The following is an 18,597-nucleotide window of genomic DNA, read 5'->3' as shown; positions in this document are numbered from 1 at the left end:
AACAATTATAAAGCTATTATTATTGGTGTTATGATGTGATGATCATGTGGTTATGGATAAGAGACAGTTCTGTGTGTGAGAGAGGAGATGACAAGGGTAGACATTTGGTTAACATGTAAAACCGGCACTGATACTGACATACAGAATAATGAAACAACTACAGGTTTTCCCAACAACTGTAAGAGAATAAACAGAGATATGTAAAGGACTACTGAGAGTATGAAATGCTGGCCTTAAATCAAACATCTAAAATAACATCCAATAAAAACAAAAAACAGAAAAATTATAATAATAACAATATAACATGCTACGAGAGAAAAAACAAATTAGTACATTTATAACTACACTTACATTTGTCTCTTAATTTTTATTTTTTAAACAATAAATAACTGAAAAGATTGCACTGTAATTGTCTTGTAAAGTACTGTATGCAAATATTATATTGTATATAAATAAACGTATAGAACCAATAGAGAGAAATTCTAGCGTAACTTTCCCATTGACTTTGGCAAAGGTGTTGGAGCAGTTCAAGGCTCTGCTAACTGACGAGTAGGAGCGAAGCACAGCTTAGAGAGAGAGTGGGATGATTACAGCATTAACTAGAGAGATGGAGAGAGGGGGGGAGAGAGGGAGGGAGGTTAGGAATGCGGGAGGGAGAGAGGGAGGGAAGGGAGACGTACTGAGAATGGTGGAGGGATAGAAAGAGAGAGGGGCAGAGAACAAATAAAGAGTATGAAGAAGTATGAGGGTTGACTTGGGGGGTGGGTAAAAGGTTACTTCAGTAACCTCTACATTCGACCGCGGGGACTGACTACTGAACTGACCTCAGATCTGCAGATAAGCACCTAGAATACATATTATATTTCACTAAACCACTCCCATTGGAATATACCAGGTTAGCCCTAGACCAGGGGTGTCAGGTCCAGTTCTCACAGGTCAAAGTGTCATGTTTTTATCAACCTGAAACTAAATTGATCAACTGGTGTCGCTGATTGGCTAGATATGGCCAGGTGTGTGGCCCTCCAGGAGCCTAGTTTTACACCCTTGCCCTAAACTGATCTAAAGTCAGCTTTGCATTTCCCACTCATAATGGTTTAGGTTAGCTTCAGGGGAGAGAAAGCTGGTCTTAGATCTGTGGTTAAAAGGCAACATCTACCTGGATCCCTCCCTCTCTTTCGCTCTGTCCTCCAGACCTCTACACTTCTTATATTACATCATAGCATCGCCCCCTACAGATATAGATAGGTAGATCTATCATAGATATATTTGATATAGATTGTATATATTAGGTAACTAGTTCCATTCTTTCTTAGATATAACGAAACAGGATAGCAGCATTTTTTAACAATGGCATCGCTTTGGTAGCTGAATAAAGAATGCAGAAGAGAAGGCATCTGAGTGTGTGTGTGTTTCTGTCTCTCTGTGCATGTGTGTGTGTTTGTCTCACTGTGCATCTGCATGTGTGCATGTGTGTGTATGTGTTTCTGTGTGTCTGTGTGTTTGTGTGTGTGTCTGTGCGTAAAGATTGCATGATTTGACCTATAATAGATAAGGTAACAGTTATTGATGGATACATGGCTATAGCTTTAGAACTACATTCCAAAATGGCGGAATGGTAAAAAACTACAAAAGACTGCAGCGAACAGCGCAAATAAGACACAGACACAGTAAAGTAAGGAATAGACTGTAAAGAAATATAAAGAAAAATACACTTTGTCTAATTGTAATACATACTGTAGGTTTAAAAAGATACAAAATAATGTCATGCAGGTTGTTGAGGAGCTTTGCTGGGCTCCTGGCTGGCTAATGCTTGGTTATCAGTTTGTTTGTTTTGGCTACGAACAGCTTCCCTCCAAATACATCCATTACATAAGATAGAGAGACCAAACAAACAACGACAAGAGAAACAGAGAGAGAGAGAGAGAGGGAAAGAGAGAGAGGAAAGAAGAGGAAAGCATGAAGCGATACGTGGACTACAACGTCGCGGTAAAATGACTGAAGTACAGCTCAAGTCTGTTTCGTTTTAAGTATTTTTCTTTGCGTAGATGTTTTTCTTTCTTTCTCCCTCGTTTTATTCTCTTTCTATCCTGTAGTTGATTCTCAAGTGTTTTGTTTTCTTTCCTTTCTTTCGTAGATGCTCATTTTCTTTCTCTCTGGTTCTGTTTTCTCTTTTCATCCTGTTGCCGATTCATTCCCTCACTTCATGAAGAAGTGTTGTAGCAGACAGGCCATGAGGATGGAGACACCGGCGAACACACACACCACGACCGCCGCAAAGCGCTCATCGCTGGATATTATCCCCGCCCCTTTCACCGTCTCCACGGCGCCTGTCTCCCCCAGGCACTGTTGCTCCTGGCGACGCAGGGTGAACAGGGAGGAGGGGCTTAGAGGGCCACAGAGTTCCTGGTTGGTATCCTGGCAACGGCGGCAGGCACACACACGGAAACGGTAATCGGTGTTACCTTGGAGTCCGGTGATTTGAAAGGCACTCTCTTCTCCCTTAAACACCTGGAGAGAGAGAGAGAGAGAGAGAGAGAGAGAGAGAGAGAGAGAAAGAAAGAGAGAGAGAGAACGTTGATTTAGAAACTACTTTGTGACCTCAACAAATTGATTCAGACCAAACAGGTTGCTGCTCAGAGTGTGTTATTATAGTCTCTCCCCCTGTTGCTATTCTACATTAGTGAAATCCAATCAGTGCATCAAAGTGGCTATAGAGGCTGTTTTCTGGTTAACATTATCAACACTGTCCCTGTACAGAAGGGATTTAACTACCTCAAGAACCACTTAGGACACCCACCCACCCACACACACAAGTCTCCTGCCTCCAGCTGCTCACTAAATCAATAAGAACAAAACCTCACTGGAGATAAGTACTGTGGTCCTCTGTAGCTCAGCTGGTAGAGCACGGCGCTTGTAACGCCAAGGTAGTGGGTTCGATCCCCGGGACCACCCATACACAAAAATGTATACCACGCATGACTGTAAGTCGCTTTGGTAACGCTGCTAAATGGCATATTATTTATTATTACCACAACACTCTTCACTAACACATCAGATATGTGTGTGTCTGCGTGTGTGTTTTTTAACGTGCATTTCAGTACTCATTCACCAGAAGATCTGTTCGACTTCCAAAAGGGCAATTGTGATTGTGTGTGTGAATATTGACAACCATATTGAGTTTCCATAAAGTTCCATTGGCAGCAGACACTGTTAAATGTCAGTGGTCTCGGGGCTCTAATTGTCATTAACACTACCTTCACCCAACTCTGCTGCCACCACAGTACATGAACGGGGAAATGGAATAGAAGGGACAGTGGATACCTAGACAGTTGCACAACTGAAAGCATTCAACCCAAATGTTTCTTCCACATTTAACCCAACCCCATTGAATCAGAGAGGTTCGGGGGGCTGCCTTAATCAACGTCCATGTCATCGGCGCCCAGAGAGTGTTTACGGACATATTCAATCTCTCCCTATCCCATTCTGCTGTCCACACTTGCTTCAATATGTCCACCATTGTCCCTGTACCCAAGAAAGCAAAGGTAACTGAACTAAATGACTATCGCCCCGTAGCACTCACGTCTGTCATCATGAAATGCTTTGAAAGGCTAGTCAAGGATCATATCACCTCTACCTTACCTGACACCCTAGACCCACTTCAATTTGCTTACCGCCCCAATAGATCCACAGACGATGCAATCGCCATTGCACTGCACACTGCCCTATCCCATCTGGACAAGAGGGATACCTACGTCAGAATGCTGTTCATTGACTATAGCTCAGCCTTCAACACCATAGTACCCTCCAAGCTCATCATTAAGCTCGGGGCCCTGGGTCTGAACCCCGCCCTGTGCAACTGGGTCCTGGACTTCCTGACGGGCCGCCCCCCAGGTGGTGAAGGTAGGAAACAACACCTCCACTTCGCTGATCCTCAACACAGGGGCCCCACAAGGGTGCGTGCTCAGCCCCCTCCTGTACTCCTTGTTCACCCATGACTGCGTGGCCACGCACGCCTCCAACTCAATCATCAAGTTTGCAGACGACACAACAGTAGTAGGCCTGAGTACCAACAATGACGAGACAGCCTACAGGGAGGAGGTGAGGGCCCTGGGAGTGTGGGGCCAGGAAAATAACCTCTCACTCAACGTCAACAAAACAAAGCCGATCGTGGACTTCAGGAAACAGCAGAGGGAGCACCCCTCTATCCACATCGACGGGACCGCAGTGGAGAAGGTGGAAAGGTTCCTCAGCGTACACATCACTGACAATCTGTAATGGTCCACCCACACAGACAGTGTGGTGAAGAAGGTGCAACAGCGCCTCTTCTACCTCAGGAGGCTGAAGAAATTCAGCTTGGCCCCTAAGACCCTCAGAACCTTTTACAGATGCACAATTGAGAGCATCCTGTTGGGCAGTATCACCGCCTGGTACGGCAACTGCACCACCCGCAACTGCAGGGCTCTCCAGAGGGTGGTACGGTCTGCCCAACGCATCACCGGGGGCACACTGCCTGCCAAAAAGATCATCAAGGACATCAACTACCCGATCCACGGCCTGTTCACCCCGCTATCATCCAGAAGGCGAGGTCAGTACAGGTGCATCAAAGCTGGGACCGAGAGACTGAAAAACTGCTTCTATCTCAAGGCCATCAGACTGTTAAATAGCCATCACTAGCCGTCTACCACCCGGTTACTCAACACTGCACCTTAGAGGCTGCTGCCCTATATACATAGACATGGAATCACTGGCCACTTTAAATAATAGAACGCTAGTCACTTTAATAATGTTTACATACTGCTTTCCTCATCTCGTATGTATATACTGCATTCTATTCTACTGTATGTAGTCAATGCCACTCTGACATTGCTCGTCCTAATATTTATATTTATATATTTCTTAAATCCATTCTTTTACTTTTAGATTTGTGTATTATTGTGAATTGTTAGATACTACTGCACTGTTGGAGCTAAGAACACAAGCATTTCGCTACACCCACAATAACATCTGCTAAATATGTGTATGTGACCAATAAAATTTGAATTTATTTGAGTTGTTGTTGGGGGTTTAACTGCCTTGCTCGAGGGTAGAACAGCAGATATGTTCACCTTGCCGGCTCGGAGAAACCAGCTCTTAACCGCTAGGCTACCTACCGCCCTGATGAATCAGCTGTGTGTGCGTGCGTGCGTGAGCGAGCGAGAGAGAGAGAGAGAGAGAGAGAGAGAGAGAGAGAGAGAGAGAGAGAGAGAGAGAGAGAGAGAGAGAGAGAGAGAGAGAGAGAGAGAGAGAGAGAGAGAGAGAGCGTACAGGCTGTACTAAATACATTTTAATGGCAGTCAAAATCTATTTTTCCTCTCCTCCCCCTACAGACAGATTCAATTAAAACTCCAAACTTCCTTCATAAGGAAAGCTAGTGATCTTAGTAAAATATACAGCTATCCTCACATGAACTGTGTGTGTGTGTGTGTTACCTGTTTGTACTCTGACTCTCGTCCAACCAGCACCTGCAGGATGTAGTTGACACGGTCGCCTTTCATTGGTGGAATGGTCTCCCAGCTGACCTCACACACATTCCCTTCCAGCTGGTGCACTCTGGGAGCTGTAGGAAGACAGGACACATTGTCACAAACAATGTCACAAACACACGGAAACCACAGGCGGCTGGTGGCACCTCAGCAGCCTCCTGTGACGGAAACACACGCACCGTCAGACAGACACACACCCTTACCTTTGAGTGCGGGGGGTACAGTCTTGGTGGTAGAGAAGGTATGCGTGTCTGAGAAGGGTCCCTCCCCTGCGTCACTAAATGCCTGGATCCTGAACCGGTAACTAGTCGACTCCGTTAGGCGCTGCACCTTGTAAGTGTGACTGGGACCTCTGTAGATACTCACAAACCTGGACAGAAAAACAAGGTTGAGAGGTTAGGAGAGAGAGAGAGAGAGGGGAAGAGAGAGAAAGAGAGAGAGAGAGGAAGAGAAATAGAGAGAGAAAGAGAGAGGAAGAGAAGAGAGAGAGAGAGAGAGAGAAAGAGAGAGAGAGAGAGAGAGAGAGAGAGAGAGAGAGAGAGAGAGAAGAGAGAGAGAGAGAGAGAGAGAGAGAGAGAGAGAGAGAGAGAGAGAGAGAGAGAGAGAGAGAGAGAGAGAGAGAGAGAGAGAGAGAGAGAGAGAGAGAGAGAGAGAGAGAGAGACAAAGAGAGAGGAAGAGAGAGAAAGAGAGAGAAAGAGAGAGAGAGAGAGAGAGAGAGAGAGAGAGAGAGGGGGACAGAGAGAGAGAGGAAGAGGGGAAGAGAGAGAGAGAGAGAGAGAGAGAGAGAGAGAGAGAGAGAGACAGAGAGAGAGAGAGAGACAGAGAGAGAGAGAGAGAGAGAGAGAGAGAGAGAGAGAGAGAGACAGAGAGAGAGAAACAGAGAGAGAGAGAGAGAGACGAGAGAGAGAGAGACAGAGAGAGAGAGAGAGACAGAGAGAGAGAGAGAGAGAGAGAGAGAGAGAGAGAGAGAGAGAGAGAGAGAGAGAGAGAGAGAGAGAGAGAGAGAGACAGAGAGAGAGAGAGAGAGAGAGAGAGAGAGAGAGAGAGAGAGAGAGAGAGACAGAGAGAGAGCTTCCGCTAGTCTAGGGGATATAGAAGTGTCTGATAGTGACATAGCCATAACTTCCCCTGAAGCCTTTATAGTAGGGGAGTGAAGCATGAACACACACACACACACACACACACACACACCTTCTAGGGTATATTAACTGTTGTTATGTTCTCTTTATTGCATATATGTAGTAGGACCAGTTAATCCGGTAAATCTATCTCTGCCCAACATAACATTCTGTTGTTACTCTCAGGACATTTCCATAATCATCAGTGCTGGCAGACCGCGTGTGTGTGTGTGTGTGTGTGTGTGTGTGTGTGTGTGTGTGTGTGTTAAATGATGAGTTATGACCCAGGGTTGTTTTGGCAAGGCAGTTTGGCACAACCAATTAACACACCACTTAGCCTGAAATAAACAACACACACTCTGGGAACATTACATAGCAGGTACACAACACATACTCTGGGAACATTACATAGCAGGTACACAACACACACTCAGGGAACATTACATAGCAGGTACACAACACACACTCAGGGAACATTACATAGCAGGTACACAACACACACTCTGGGAACATTACATAGCAGGTACACAACACACACTCTGGGAACATTACATAGCAGGTACACAACACACACTCAGGGAACATTACATAGCAGGTACACAACACACACTCTGGGAACATTACATAGCAGGTACACAACACACACTCAGGGAACATTACATAGCAGGTACACAACACACACTCAGGGAACATTACATAGCAGGTACACAACACACACTCTGGGAACATTACATAGCAGGTACACAACACACACTCAGGGAACATTACATAGCAGGTACACAACACACACTCAGGGAACATTACATAGCAGGTACACAACACACACTCAGGGAACATTACATATCAGGTACACAACACACACTCTGGGAACATTACATAGCAGGTACACAACACACACTCAGGGAACATTACATAGCAGGTACACAACACACACACAAAAGCCTAACAACACACCAGCTATGATGGGCTACAAAAGGCACACAAACTCTCTCTTTCTCTCTCTGTGTGTGTCTGTGTGTCTGTGTGTCTGTGTGTCTGTGTGTCTGTGTGTCTGTGTGGATGTAGGAGGAAGGGTGGCTACACGGCTACACGCTCCGAGCTTCAAATGGACCAAATCAAAGCAGGGAGAGACAGGTCTGGAAACATGAAGATAAGAAGAGAGGGGGCGGTAGTTCTTTCACTGCATCTTACAGAGAGAGAGGAGGGGACAGACAGGTGTCGGGACACCACATGACTTTGAGAAGGTTGTTGTAGAAATGAAAACAATATTTGCTGTTTGGTCATTTGATATGTCTTTGTTTACTGCCAATAATACTGTCCTCCTCTCTCTCCCTCTGCCTCTCTCCCTCTTTCTAATAGTGTCTGTATCTGGTTACCATAGCAATCTGTCAATTACAGAGATTCCAGGTAATTCAGCCCTAATACTGTCTGTTCAGGAGCGGCAGGGGAGAAGAGGAACTGGGAAAATGTGAGGAGGGTAGAGGAGAGGGGGTCTCCAATACCGCCAGTTAAATCCATTTAGCTCTGATGATGCCATTTCTACCATGCAGAGAGAGAGAAAAAGAGAGATGGGGGGGGGGAGTGAGATAGACTGCTAAATGCAGCTAAACACCTCATAATGAAATGTTCTTAACAGAAGTAATAAGTCAATATAAATCATAGTCTGAGATGTGTCAGGAATCATACTGACCTTTGTTTTTGTTTACAAGCAAACGTCACGTTCGAATGATGTGCGCATGCTAGCAACAAAAATCCCTGTAGCAGATAGCTATACACGGATGTCGGGACATTAGCAGAGTGAGTGATGACCATGAAAACACACCTGTCTGATGGCTATAGCTATGTTCAACAAGTATATTATTCTTCTGGCTTTATCTAGCTCTCTTTGGGATATTTTACCTTGATTCACGCTGGCTTGCTAGGTAATCAATCCTCCGATGATATCTGCGATGTTGTAGACGATAACCATCTGATTACGTGTTTGCTAACTTGCATGAGCTGCATCTGAAGTCGGACGTGATCGTATTTACTTCCATGTAAACTAAACAAACCGATTTATTGATTCGGAACTGCGCAAGCAACTTTGCATGACGCACCCGGAAAATGGGTCTATAGGCGTAGGCTATATGGTGCATATATCAATAGGGACAGGAGTTTTTCCTGACCACAAGGCAAGGTCAGCTTGTAACTAGAACCCTGAGTTGTTCCTGACCACAAGACAAGGTCAGCTTGTAACTAGAACCCTGAGTTGTTCCTGACCACAATACAAGGTCAGCTTGTAACTAGAACCCTGAGTTGTTCCTGGGCAGGTCACATGGTCAGCAATACTTCAGGGCCCAATAGACATACAATATGTAATTAAATGAGTGCGGGGTGAATGTATGGGTATGAAGGAGGAGAGAGGGGAGAGAGGGAGGGATACATACTGAAGGGTGTGTATGTTGGCATTGCGGGGGTCACACTGGACAGTCGGTTAATTACCGCCCCATCTGTTAGACACTACCCTCTGGCTGTGGCTAGGGGTGCCAAGATGCCAGCGTGCCAACTAGTCATCCATGTCGTAATGTGGCTGTGGCTAGGGGTGCCAACCATACTAATCACCCATGACACTGCTAGGCAGACGGACAGTCTCTCTAATTCTCTCACTTATCCTTTATTACCTCCCCCCTTCCAATCACCCTCCCTCCTTCACTCCCTCTACTTTCCCTCCCCCCTCCCTCTCTCTCTCCCTCCCGCTTTCCCTCGCTCCCCCCTCCCTCCTCCCTCCCTCCCATTTCTCTCTCTCCCTACCTCTCTACTTCCCTCACTCTTATTTCATTCTCTCCCTCCTTCAGTCTCGTCTCTAATGGATAGCATGGTTGATCAGTTCATGGTTCTAATTAGTGCTGTAGTCTAGATGTTCTCATCGTGAGCTCTCCCTAGAACTACTGGTTACTGTCGTTTCCTCTACCTACCCCCCCCTCCCCCCACCCCACACACACACGCGTGCATGTACCACTCACTCACTCACTCACTCACTCACACAACATGTGTTTGATGTATTTTCCTTCAGTAGAACTGTGATATGCAATATGGTCATTCAGCAGATGCTTTTATCCAGAACGTACATAACATTGAACCATTGGAACCATTGAAGTGTAGTAGCTGTGTGTGTGTGTGTGTGTGTGTGTGTGTGTGTTTCCTCTATACTCTACCTGTGGTTCTTGTCCTCCATCTGTAGTGTGTAGAACATGTCATTGGAGAGCAGAGCACGGGGGTGTGTGTTTGCACCGTTCTCCCCCCACTTCAGTTTTAGGCTCTGGGGGCCGGCAGCCGAACATTCCAAAGGAGGAGGAGCCGGAGGGAGGGGGCTTGTCCTAGCCACCAGGGGTGGGCTCAATGGGCCACAGCCAATCACATTCACCGCTTGGATCTGCACACTGAGAGAGAAAAAGAGAGAGAGAGGCGTTAGGACAAATAGAGTGAGTGTGATAGTTAGTTTGTCCACAACCAGTTTGTGTGTGTGTGTGTGTGTGTGTGTGTGTGTGTGTGTGTGTGTGTGTATTTGTATTTATTAGGGATCCCCATTAGTTCCTGCCAAGGCAGCAGCTACTCTTCCTGGGGTCCAAACACATTAAGGCACTCACATCACACATAAAACAAAAGTTAAAACACTACACCATATAGCATTATTACACCACTACATATCTACAAAACAAAATGTATCGTCTTTGTGTCTGAGTACTTATGCTTGGTTAATAGCAGTAGAGAGGCAGCATTAGAGGTATTATGATGATGGGTGTTTTCCTCTGTCCATTGAGTCATGACTGACCCCCAACCTCACCGAGCCGACATCCATCTAACCCAGTCTCTGCTGACTGATATTTTCTGTTCCCCAAAACAAGTCACACCTTGCAAAATTCCGGGAACTTTCAATAAATTCCCTTGTTTTCCTGAAATCCCGGTTGGAGGATTCCTGGAATCAGGAGTGAATAAGCAAGAAATCCAGAATGCTCCAACAGGATTTCTGGAAAAACAGGGAATTTATTGAAAGTTCCTGGAATTTTGCAACCCTAGTCACGCCATTCAACAACATCCCTATGGAATAACTTGGTTATAATGTTGTATTAGATCTGTTCTTAGACCTGTTCTTACAGCTCCTTAACCTCTATGGCCCTCTATGGATAGTAATGGCCAGTCCTGAATGACATGAGTGTCAAGAATATAATATGTCTGGTAAGATGAGGATGGGACTTACTCTGTTGTTGTTCCATCTATTTTCTGTTGTTTACTAGAGTCTCTCCACTGTCCTGTCTTCTTTCCAGGAACCTTCCTCTCTCTCTCTCTGTCTGGAAGATCTCGCTCCCCTTCTCTCTCTCCCTCGTTCTCTCCCTCTCCCTCTATCTCTGTCTGGATAATCTCTCTCCTTCTCTCTCCCCCTCGCTCTCTCCCTCTCTCATTACCTTCATTATTCTACTGTCTGACATTTACACACAGTAACCTTTCCCTGATTACACACACACACACACACACACACAGACACACAGATACACACAGAGACACACACAGGTTGTAGAAACTCCACTAGACAAGACAGAAAGTGTGGAACATGACGAGAGAGAAGAGGACAGGGGAGAGAAAGAGGGAGAGAGAGAGAGAGAGAGAGAGAGAGAGAGAGGACAGGGGAGAGAAAGAGAGAGAGAGAGAGAAGAGGACAGGGGAGAGAAAGAGAGAGAGAGAGTTAGATGGTGAAGATGAGAGTAGTTTTGAGGATCAGATAATGAAATATATTCTTCCTCTGGTCCTCTTTGTTTTATCCTTGTTAAATCTAAAACACTAAAACAATGTCTGACGGCTCTAAGATGAACAAACAAACATTTTCCTAGAAAGAAAAGAGAATGAGTGGTTTCCTGATCGCCCTATGGAGTGTCTTTATTTGAGTTGGAATCAGTATCCAGGGGAAATGGACTGGAGCAATGGATGGATTCATATGCAAATGCAAATGCACACAAATACATAAGAGGAACAATGGTCAGTATTACCCAGTCAGTAGTGTTGTTCTAACTCAGTTATGTAAGAAAAACAGTGACATGGTGACAATAACAGCCACACACACACACACATCCGTGCATGCATACACAGATCTACAAACACTTGCTAACATGAATAGCCCCATTAAAGTTAGGCTCCTCCCACTTCAGGAAGAGGCAGGTGGAGGGGGACTGATCTGATTGGAGCTGGTCAAGCAGGAAGAAAGAAGAGACTGCGTTGGGATTAGTCGCTGGAGTCATGCACACATGACTGTAAGTCGCTTTGGATAAAAGCGTCTGCTAAATGGCATATTATATTTATTATTCAGATTACACCCATAGACACACACTTTACTCATTGTCACACAGAATCACAAACACTTACTGAGAACAATAACCAATCACACAGACAACACCCTTTCTTAATTCCTAGAAACACACGGTATGATTACTGCTTGCTGCTATAAGTGCTGCTAATTGGAATAACATAATCTCTGACTCAATCTCAATTACAACCCTGAACATACTACTGGGACTGGAAATAGTGTGTGTGTGTGTGTGTGTGTGTGTGTGTGTGTGTGTGTGTGTGTGTGTGTGTGTGTGTGTGTGTACCTGTACTGGCTGTCTGGCTGCAGGTCAGTGATCAGGTGACTGGTTCCTGTTTCCACGGTAATGAGCTGATCATCCAGAATGATGATGTAAGACGTTATATCCGCCCCATTACAGTTAGGCTCCTCCCACTTCAAGAAGAGGCAGGTGGAGGGGGACTGATCTGATTGGAGCTGGTCAAGCAGGAAGAAAGAAGAGACTGCGTCGGGATTAGTCGCTGGAGTCTGGAAGCTCATCTGTTCACTATAAGGCCCCGCCCCCGCTTGGTTCACCGCCTGGAGAGGTAAAGAGAGAGAGAAAGAGAGAGTGAGAGAAACAGAGAGAGGCTTCTTTTTTTTGTACAGTGGGGAAAAAAAGTATTTAGTCAGCCACCAATTGTGCAAGTTCTCCCACTTAAAAAGATGAGAGAGGCCTGTAATTTTCATCATAGGTACACGTCAACTATGACAGACAAAATTAGGAAAAGAAATCCAGAAAATCACATTGTAGGATTTTTAATGAATTTATTTGCAAATTATGGTGGAAAATAAGTATTTGGTCAATAACAAAAGTTTCTCAATAATTTGTTATATACCCTTTGTTGGCAATGACACAGGTCAAACGTTTTCTGTAAGTCTTCACAAGGTTTTCACACACTGTTGCTGGTATTTTGGGCCATTCCTCCATGCAGATCTCCTCTAGAGCAGTGATGTTTTGGGGCTGTCGCTGGGCAACACGGACTTTCAACTCCCTCCAAAGATTTTCTATGGGGTTGAGATCTGGAGACTGGCTAGGCCACTCCAGGACCTTGAAATGCTTCTTACGAAGCCACTCCTTCGTTGCCCGGGCGGTGTGTTTGGGATCATTGTCATGCTGAAAGACCCAGCCACGTTTCATCTTCAATGCCCTTGCTGATGGAAGGAGGTTTTCACTCAAAATCTCACGATACATGGCCCCGTTCATTCTTTCCTTTACACGGATCAGTCGTCCTGGTCCCTTTGCAGAAAAACAGCCCCAAAGCATGATGTTTCCACCCCCATACTTCACAGTAGGTATGGTGTTCTTTGGATGCAACTCAGCATTCTTTGTCCTCCAAACACGACGAGTTGAGTTTTTACCAAAAAGTTCTATTTTGGTTTCATCTGACCATATGACATTCTCCCAATCCTCTTCTGGATCATCCAAATGCACTCTAGCAAACTTCAGACGGGCCTGGACATGTACTGGCTTAAGCAGGGGGACATGTCTGGCACTGCAGGATTTGAGTCCCTGGCGGCGTAGTGTGTTACTGATGGTAGGCTTTGTTACTTTGGTCCCAGCTCTCTGCAGGTCATTCACTAGGTCCCCCCGTGTGGTTCTGGGATTTTTGCTCACCGTTCTTGTGATCATTTTGACCCCACGGGGTGAGATCTTGAGTGGAGCCCCAGATCGAGGGAGATTATCAGTGGTCTTGTATGTCTTCCATTTCCTAATAATTGCTCCCACAGTTGATTTCTTCAAACCAAGCTGCTTACCTATTGCAGATTCAGTCTTCCCAGCCTGGTGCAGGTCTACAATTTTGTTTCTGGTGTCCTTTGACAGCGCTTTGGTCTTGGCCATAGTGGAGTTTGGAGTGTGACTGTTTGAGGTTGTGGACAGGTGTCTTTTATACTGATAACAAGTTCAAACAGGTGCCATTAATACAGGTAACGAGTGGAGGACAGAGGAGCCTCTTAAAGAATAAGTTACAGGTCTGTGAGAGCCAGAAATCTTGCTTGTTTGTAGGTGACCAAATACTTATTTTCCACCATAATTTGCAAATAAATTCATTAAAAATCCTACAATGTGATTTTCTGGATTTTTTTCTCTCAATTTGTCTGTCATAGTTGACGTGTACCTATGATGAAAATTACAGGCCTCTCTCATCTTTTTAAGTGGGAGAACTTGCACAATTGGTGGCTGACTAAATACTTTTTTCCCCACTGTAGCTGTAGTGTTTGCTTTTTAAATGGCCTATTACCTTACTCACAAATAAAGACCTATCATTAACTGTCCCTTACAAACACACACACTGCCAATGTTGTTATTGTCCTATGCGACCTCTCTCGTCCTGCGATATAAACCATATAGATGAGCTCCTAAAGAAATCAGCCAAAAAAATAAACTAGAAAATAAATCAGAAGTCCTACAACAGGGCAGTGTGTGTGACTACGTGCGTTTGTGTGTGTGTGGGTACGTGTGTGTGCGTCCTCCACAACAGAGAGAGCGGGCTGCATAAACTACAATCTATCAAGCTCAACCTTTCCTTGACCTTCATAGACAGTTTGACAGTCAGCTCTAGAGCCCAATCATCTTATTATAAGACGTTGTTAGAGGATGTAAGTGTGTGTGTGTGTGTGTGTACCTGTAGTCTACAGCAGTAGTGTGTGGCGGGGGTCAGGTCTGATATTTCACACTGGGTCTCTGGTCCACAGTAGATGAGCTCCATAGGCTCGTCTTCCCTGGACCACTCCAGACGATACTCTGAGATGTCAGAGCCTGATCCCTCAGGACTCTACAACACACACAGAACACAGAACACACAACGCAGAACGTCTTAGAACACACAACAGATTAGAACACAGGAGAAACACACAGAACAGGAAGGAACCAAACATCCAATCAGACACTAGACCCATGTAAGCTCTCCGGGAATTCTTTTAAAATGACTTCCTTCCTTTGTTCCCTTTCACTCCCCCTCCCTCCCTCCTCCCTTCCTTGAGGTATTAACTGATCTGTCTGTTTTCACCGTATGATGATCAAACATAGTCAGATCAGTGATGTCTTCTAGAAGGATGGCTACATCTCATCAGAGCCAGCCAGACAGGACTGTTAAGACGGCTAGACTGCACTATAGTCAATATCCTGTACAACAGTCACCATCAAAGCTTTCCCCTGAACACTTCACTCAGGGTCTGGGACTTCTGAGCGTTTCAATATCAGAGTTGGTTTCAAGAGGGTGGAGAAAATAGCGAGGCAGAGATTAGCTGTTTATTTTGACTCATTTATTTTCTGTGTCCTTCTCTGTCCTCTATACAAACACATCTCTCTCTCTCTCTCTCTCTACCTCTCTCTCGTTATTTGGAGGCAGACTGAAGTGCATATTGTCTCTGTTCTAGATGTAAGTGTAGACAGAGTGTAAAGTAGATAGATAGACAGGCAGTACCTCCCAGCTGACTGTTAGACAGGTGGTGTTGTTCAGAGTGATGAGTGGCGCCACACACTGGCCTGGAGGACCCGCTGCTGTCGTCACCTCCGCCGCCTCAGAGTACTCTCCAAACTACAGGAAGTAAACAGGAAACACACTGGTCATGTGACAGGAAACATACCGGTCATGTGACAGGAAACATACAGGTCACATGACAGGAAACATACAGGTCACATGCCAGGAAACACACAGGTCACATGACAGGAAACACACAGGTCACATGACAGGAAGCATTCAGGTCACATGACAGGAAGCATACAGGTCACATGGCAGGAAACACACAGGTCACATGACAGGAAACACACAGGTCACATGACAGGAAACACACAAGTAAGATTATAGGAAAAATATAAACAAATCTAGTAGCAGGCTCACAAATGATAAAGTCTGTTTGATCAACCGTTAAATTAGATTTAGGTACAGCTCAGATTGGGCGGATATGAAACTTTGATCAATCAAACATGACTTTTCGAGCATGACTATTCCTGCATTCAAATAATTTATATGATTGCTAAATGGGGCAGAGTGCCTTGACATGGCTGTAGAACAGATAGTGGATGCAGCAGATGGTTGATCAGAGCAGTGAACTGAAGAGGACTGTCTGATTGGACTAAATACTAGCTGCTGGGAGAATCGGTCTCCAGTCGAGTTTCTGTTTGTTCCTCTGTATGTCGTCGTTTTTGATGAGCACTTCTCAGTTTGCTACTTTGTTCAGACAGTGTGTGAGTGTGTGTGTGTGTGTGTGTGTGTGTGTGTGCGTAAGTGTGTTTGAGTACCTCTTGAACTAAGTCTGAATAGCACTCAGGGATGGACTGATCACATCAATTAGATTAGAGAGTGTTTGTCTGCCTGCTTCTGGTCAGCGTTCATTAGGGTGTGTGTGTCTCACCCCAGCCTCGTTGGCAGCCCTCAGTCTGAAGTTGTAGGTTGCCCCCGGCAGCAGACTACCCACACTGCACTGCAGCTCTTTCCCATTGTACACCTCACTGGGCTCAGCGTCACCCTCTGATGATGTCATCTCCAGACTGAACACACACTCCTCACACACACCCTCTGACGTTGGGGCGTCTGGAAGAGGAAGGGGAGGGTGAGAGGGGAAAGAGAGAAAGAGTGGGGGAGAAAAGTAGAAAGGGAGAGAGAAGGGGAGAGAGAGAGAGGTAGAGAGAGAGAGGTAGAGAGGTAGAGAGAAAGAGAGAGGTAGAGAGAGGTAGAGAGAGAGAGGTAGAGAGAGGTAGAGAGAGAAAGAGAGAGAGGTAGAGAGAGGTAGAGAGAGAGAGGTAGAGAGAAAGAGGTAGAGAGAAAGAGAGAGAGGTAGAGGGAGAGAAATAGAGAGAGGGGGTAGTGAGAGAGAGAGAAAAAGAGAGATAAAGAGAAAGAGATTGAGGGGTAGTGAGAGAGAGAGAGAGAGAGAGAGAGAGAGAGAGCGAGAGCGAGAGAAAGAGAGTGAGAGAGGGGTAGAGAGAGAGAGAGGACAAACATTTTAATCTAGTATAACATGCTGCAGCACCTAGTCAAACATAGCATAACAGAAGGAGAGTCTGAACTAACTGTTTTTTTATCCACTCATTAGTGTTCTCTATGTGTTTAAACCAGCTTTATGGTGTGACGTAAAGACAGAAAGCTAATAAAGGGGGGAAAGAGGGAGTGAGATTGAAAACGAGAAAGAGAACACGGTCTACTTAATTGTCCTTCAGCTTGTTTTTTAATAGCGAGTGTTAGTCTCCCGCACGCGCACGTACGCACCCGCGCACGGACGTAAACACACACACATTTTAATGAAGGAACATTTGCCCTATTACATTGAGGCCTGACAGATTCTAACTACTTTAATCACATAGAATGCAGCTGAATTAGACTACATTAGGCTACATTAAGGTTTAGATAGGCTGCATTAGAGTCGCAATAAAGCTGAATTAAAGTGAATTAGGTTTCCTAGAGTTGGTGCACACAGTGTGTGTGTGTTGTAACAAGGTTGTAATCAGGGTGTATTAGGTTTGGCACAGTGAAGGGCAGGGAACAGTCAAAGGTGGATTTGACCTTCCAGACAGTAAAAGCCACTGTGTGTTTGTGTGTGTGTGTATTTACCCCATTCTAACTGCACTTCCTTGTGTTTGGCTTTACCCACGATCCTGGGCGGTTGGCAGGGTCCGGGGGCGACGCTCAACGTCCAAACCGGAACACTGAAGGAACACTGGCAGAACACAGAGGATCATGGGAAGGTAAATTGATGAATTGTGTAATTAAATGGATTATTGATCCATGTGACATGCGGTGTGTGTGTGTGCGGGTGTGTTTTACCTGGCTGTGTCCACCGGTGCTGATGCTACACACTCGCAGGCGGTAAACGGTGCCGGGCGTCAGTCGTTCACACACACACCCTGTAGCGGGGCCACTGTATGCTACCTCCCACTGGCCCGCTGTACAAGACAAACAGCAGATGAGTGTTTGTGTCTATGTGAACGTGTACGTGTAGAGGTTTATATGCAGTTCAACAATGTACTACATCTATTCATATCTGGCAATAGTCATAGACAACACAGTGAGAGAACTATGTTTCAACCTATATCAGTTCAGTTTCAATGACACTTTGAGAGAGAGAGGGAGGTGAAGTGGGGTGAGGAAGGGGAAGGATATAGAGGGGAAAGGGGGGAAGGAAAAGAGGAGTGGGTGGGTCGGTAGAGAGAAGGAGGGAGAGAGGGAGAAAACGTGGAAGGAAGTAGGCCCTTTCAGAATTACAATAGGGACACGTTGGGATGATAAACGATGACCAAACTGAATATGACCAATTACAGGCAAATCAGTGTGTTCTGAAGAGCTGACACACTCCCACTCCTGTTCACTATTATGTAGCCCACAGGGGTTATGGACTTAGTAAAAAGCACTCAAACTGACAGGGAAGGACGAAAAAAAGAGGGAGAGAAAAAGAACGGAGGAATATTACGGAAAACGTCAAAGCAATAAGTAAATTGCTGGTGTTTATTTAGCAGTGAATTGCTGGTGTTTATATAACAGTAAATTGTTGGTGTTTATATAGCAGTAAATTGCTGCTGTTTATATAGCAGTAAATTGCTGGTGCTTATATAACAGTAAATTGTTGGTGTTTATATAGCAGTAAATTGCTGCTGTTTATATA

At 45.2% G+C, this 18,597-nt stretch overlaps 1 protein-coding gene and 1 long non-coding RNA gene across 3 annotated transcripts in view; one reads left to right on the top strand and one right to left on the bottom strand.

Annotated features, from left to right (window-relative positions):
• Positions 1–644: 644 nt before the first annotated feature.
• fndc3ba (fibronectin type III domain containing 3Ba) overlaps positions 645–18,597 on the bottom strand; it is a 93,843-nt gene continuing 75,890 nt past the window's right edge. For both annotated transcript variants that reach the window (XM_041904317.2, XM_041904318.2), the window contains exons 18-27: positions 17,763–17,881; positions 17,550–17,655; positions 16,354–16,532; positions 15,423–15,536; positions 14,622–14,771; positions 12,263–12,534; positions 9,836–10,060; positions 5,726–5,892; positions 5,469–5,596; positions 645–2,508 (exon numbers count right to left, since the gene is read on the bottom strand). In XM_041904317.2, coding sequence (XP_041760251.2) covers positions 2,197–2,508; positions 5,469–5,596; positions 5,726–5,892; positions 9,836–10,060; positions 12,263–12,534; positions 14,622–14,771; positions 15,423–15,536; positions 16,354–16,532; positions 17,550–17,655; positions 17,763–17,881 — 1,772 coding nt within the window. In that variant the 3' untranslated portion in view covers positions 645–2,196. The remainder of the gene's footprint in view (positions 2,509–5,468; positions 5,597–5,725; positions 5,893–9,835; positions 10,061–12,262; positions 12,535–14,621; positions 14,772–15,422; positions 15,537–16,353; positions 16,533–17,549; positions 17,656–17,762; positions 17,882–18,597) is intronic.
• On the top strand, positions 7,526–9,046 carry LOC123481963. The gene is made up of 2 exons (XR_006657479.1): positions 7,526–8,817; positions 8,865–9,046. It is a non-coding gene; the product is annotated as an uncharacterized LOC123481963 (long non-coding RNA).

The sequence above is a fragment of the Coregonus clupeaformis genome, chromosome 26 (assembly GCF_020615455.1).
Source record: "Coregonus clupeaformis isolate EN_2021a chromosome 26, ASM2061545v1, whole genome shotgun sequence".
In the NCBI taxonomy this organism is placed as follows: Eukaryota; Metazoa; Chordata; class Actinopteri; order Salmoniformes; family Salmonidae; genus Coregonus; species Coregonus clupeaformis.
This window is presented reverse-complemented; position numbering and strand designations above follow the sequence as displayed.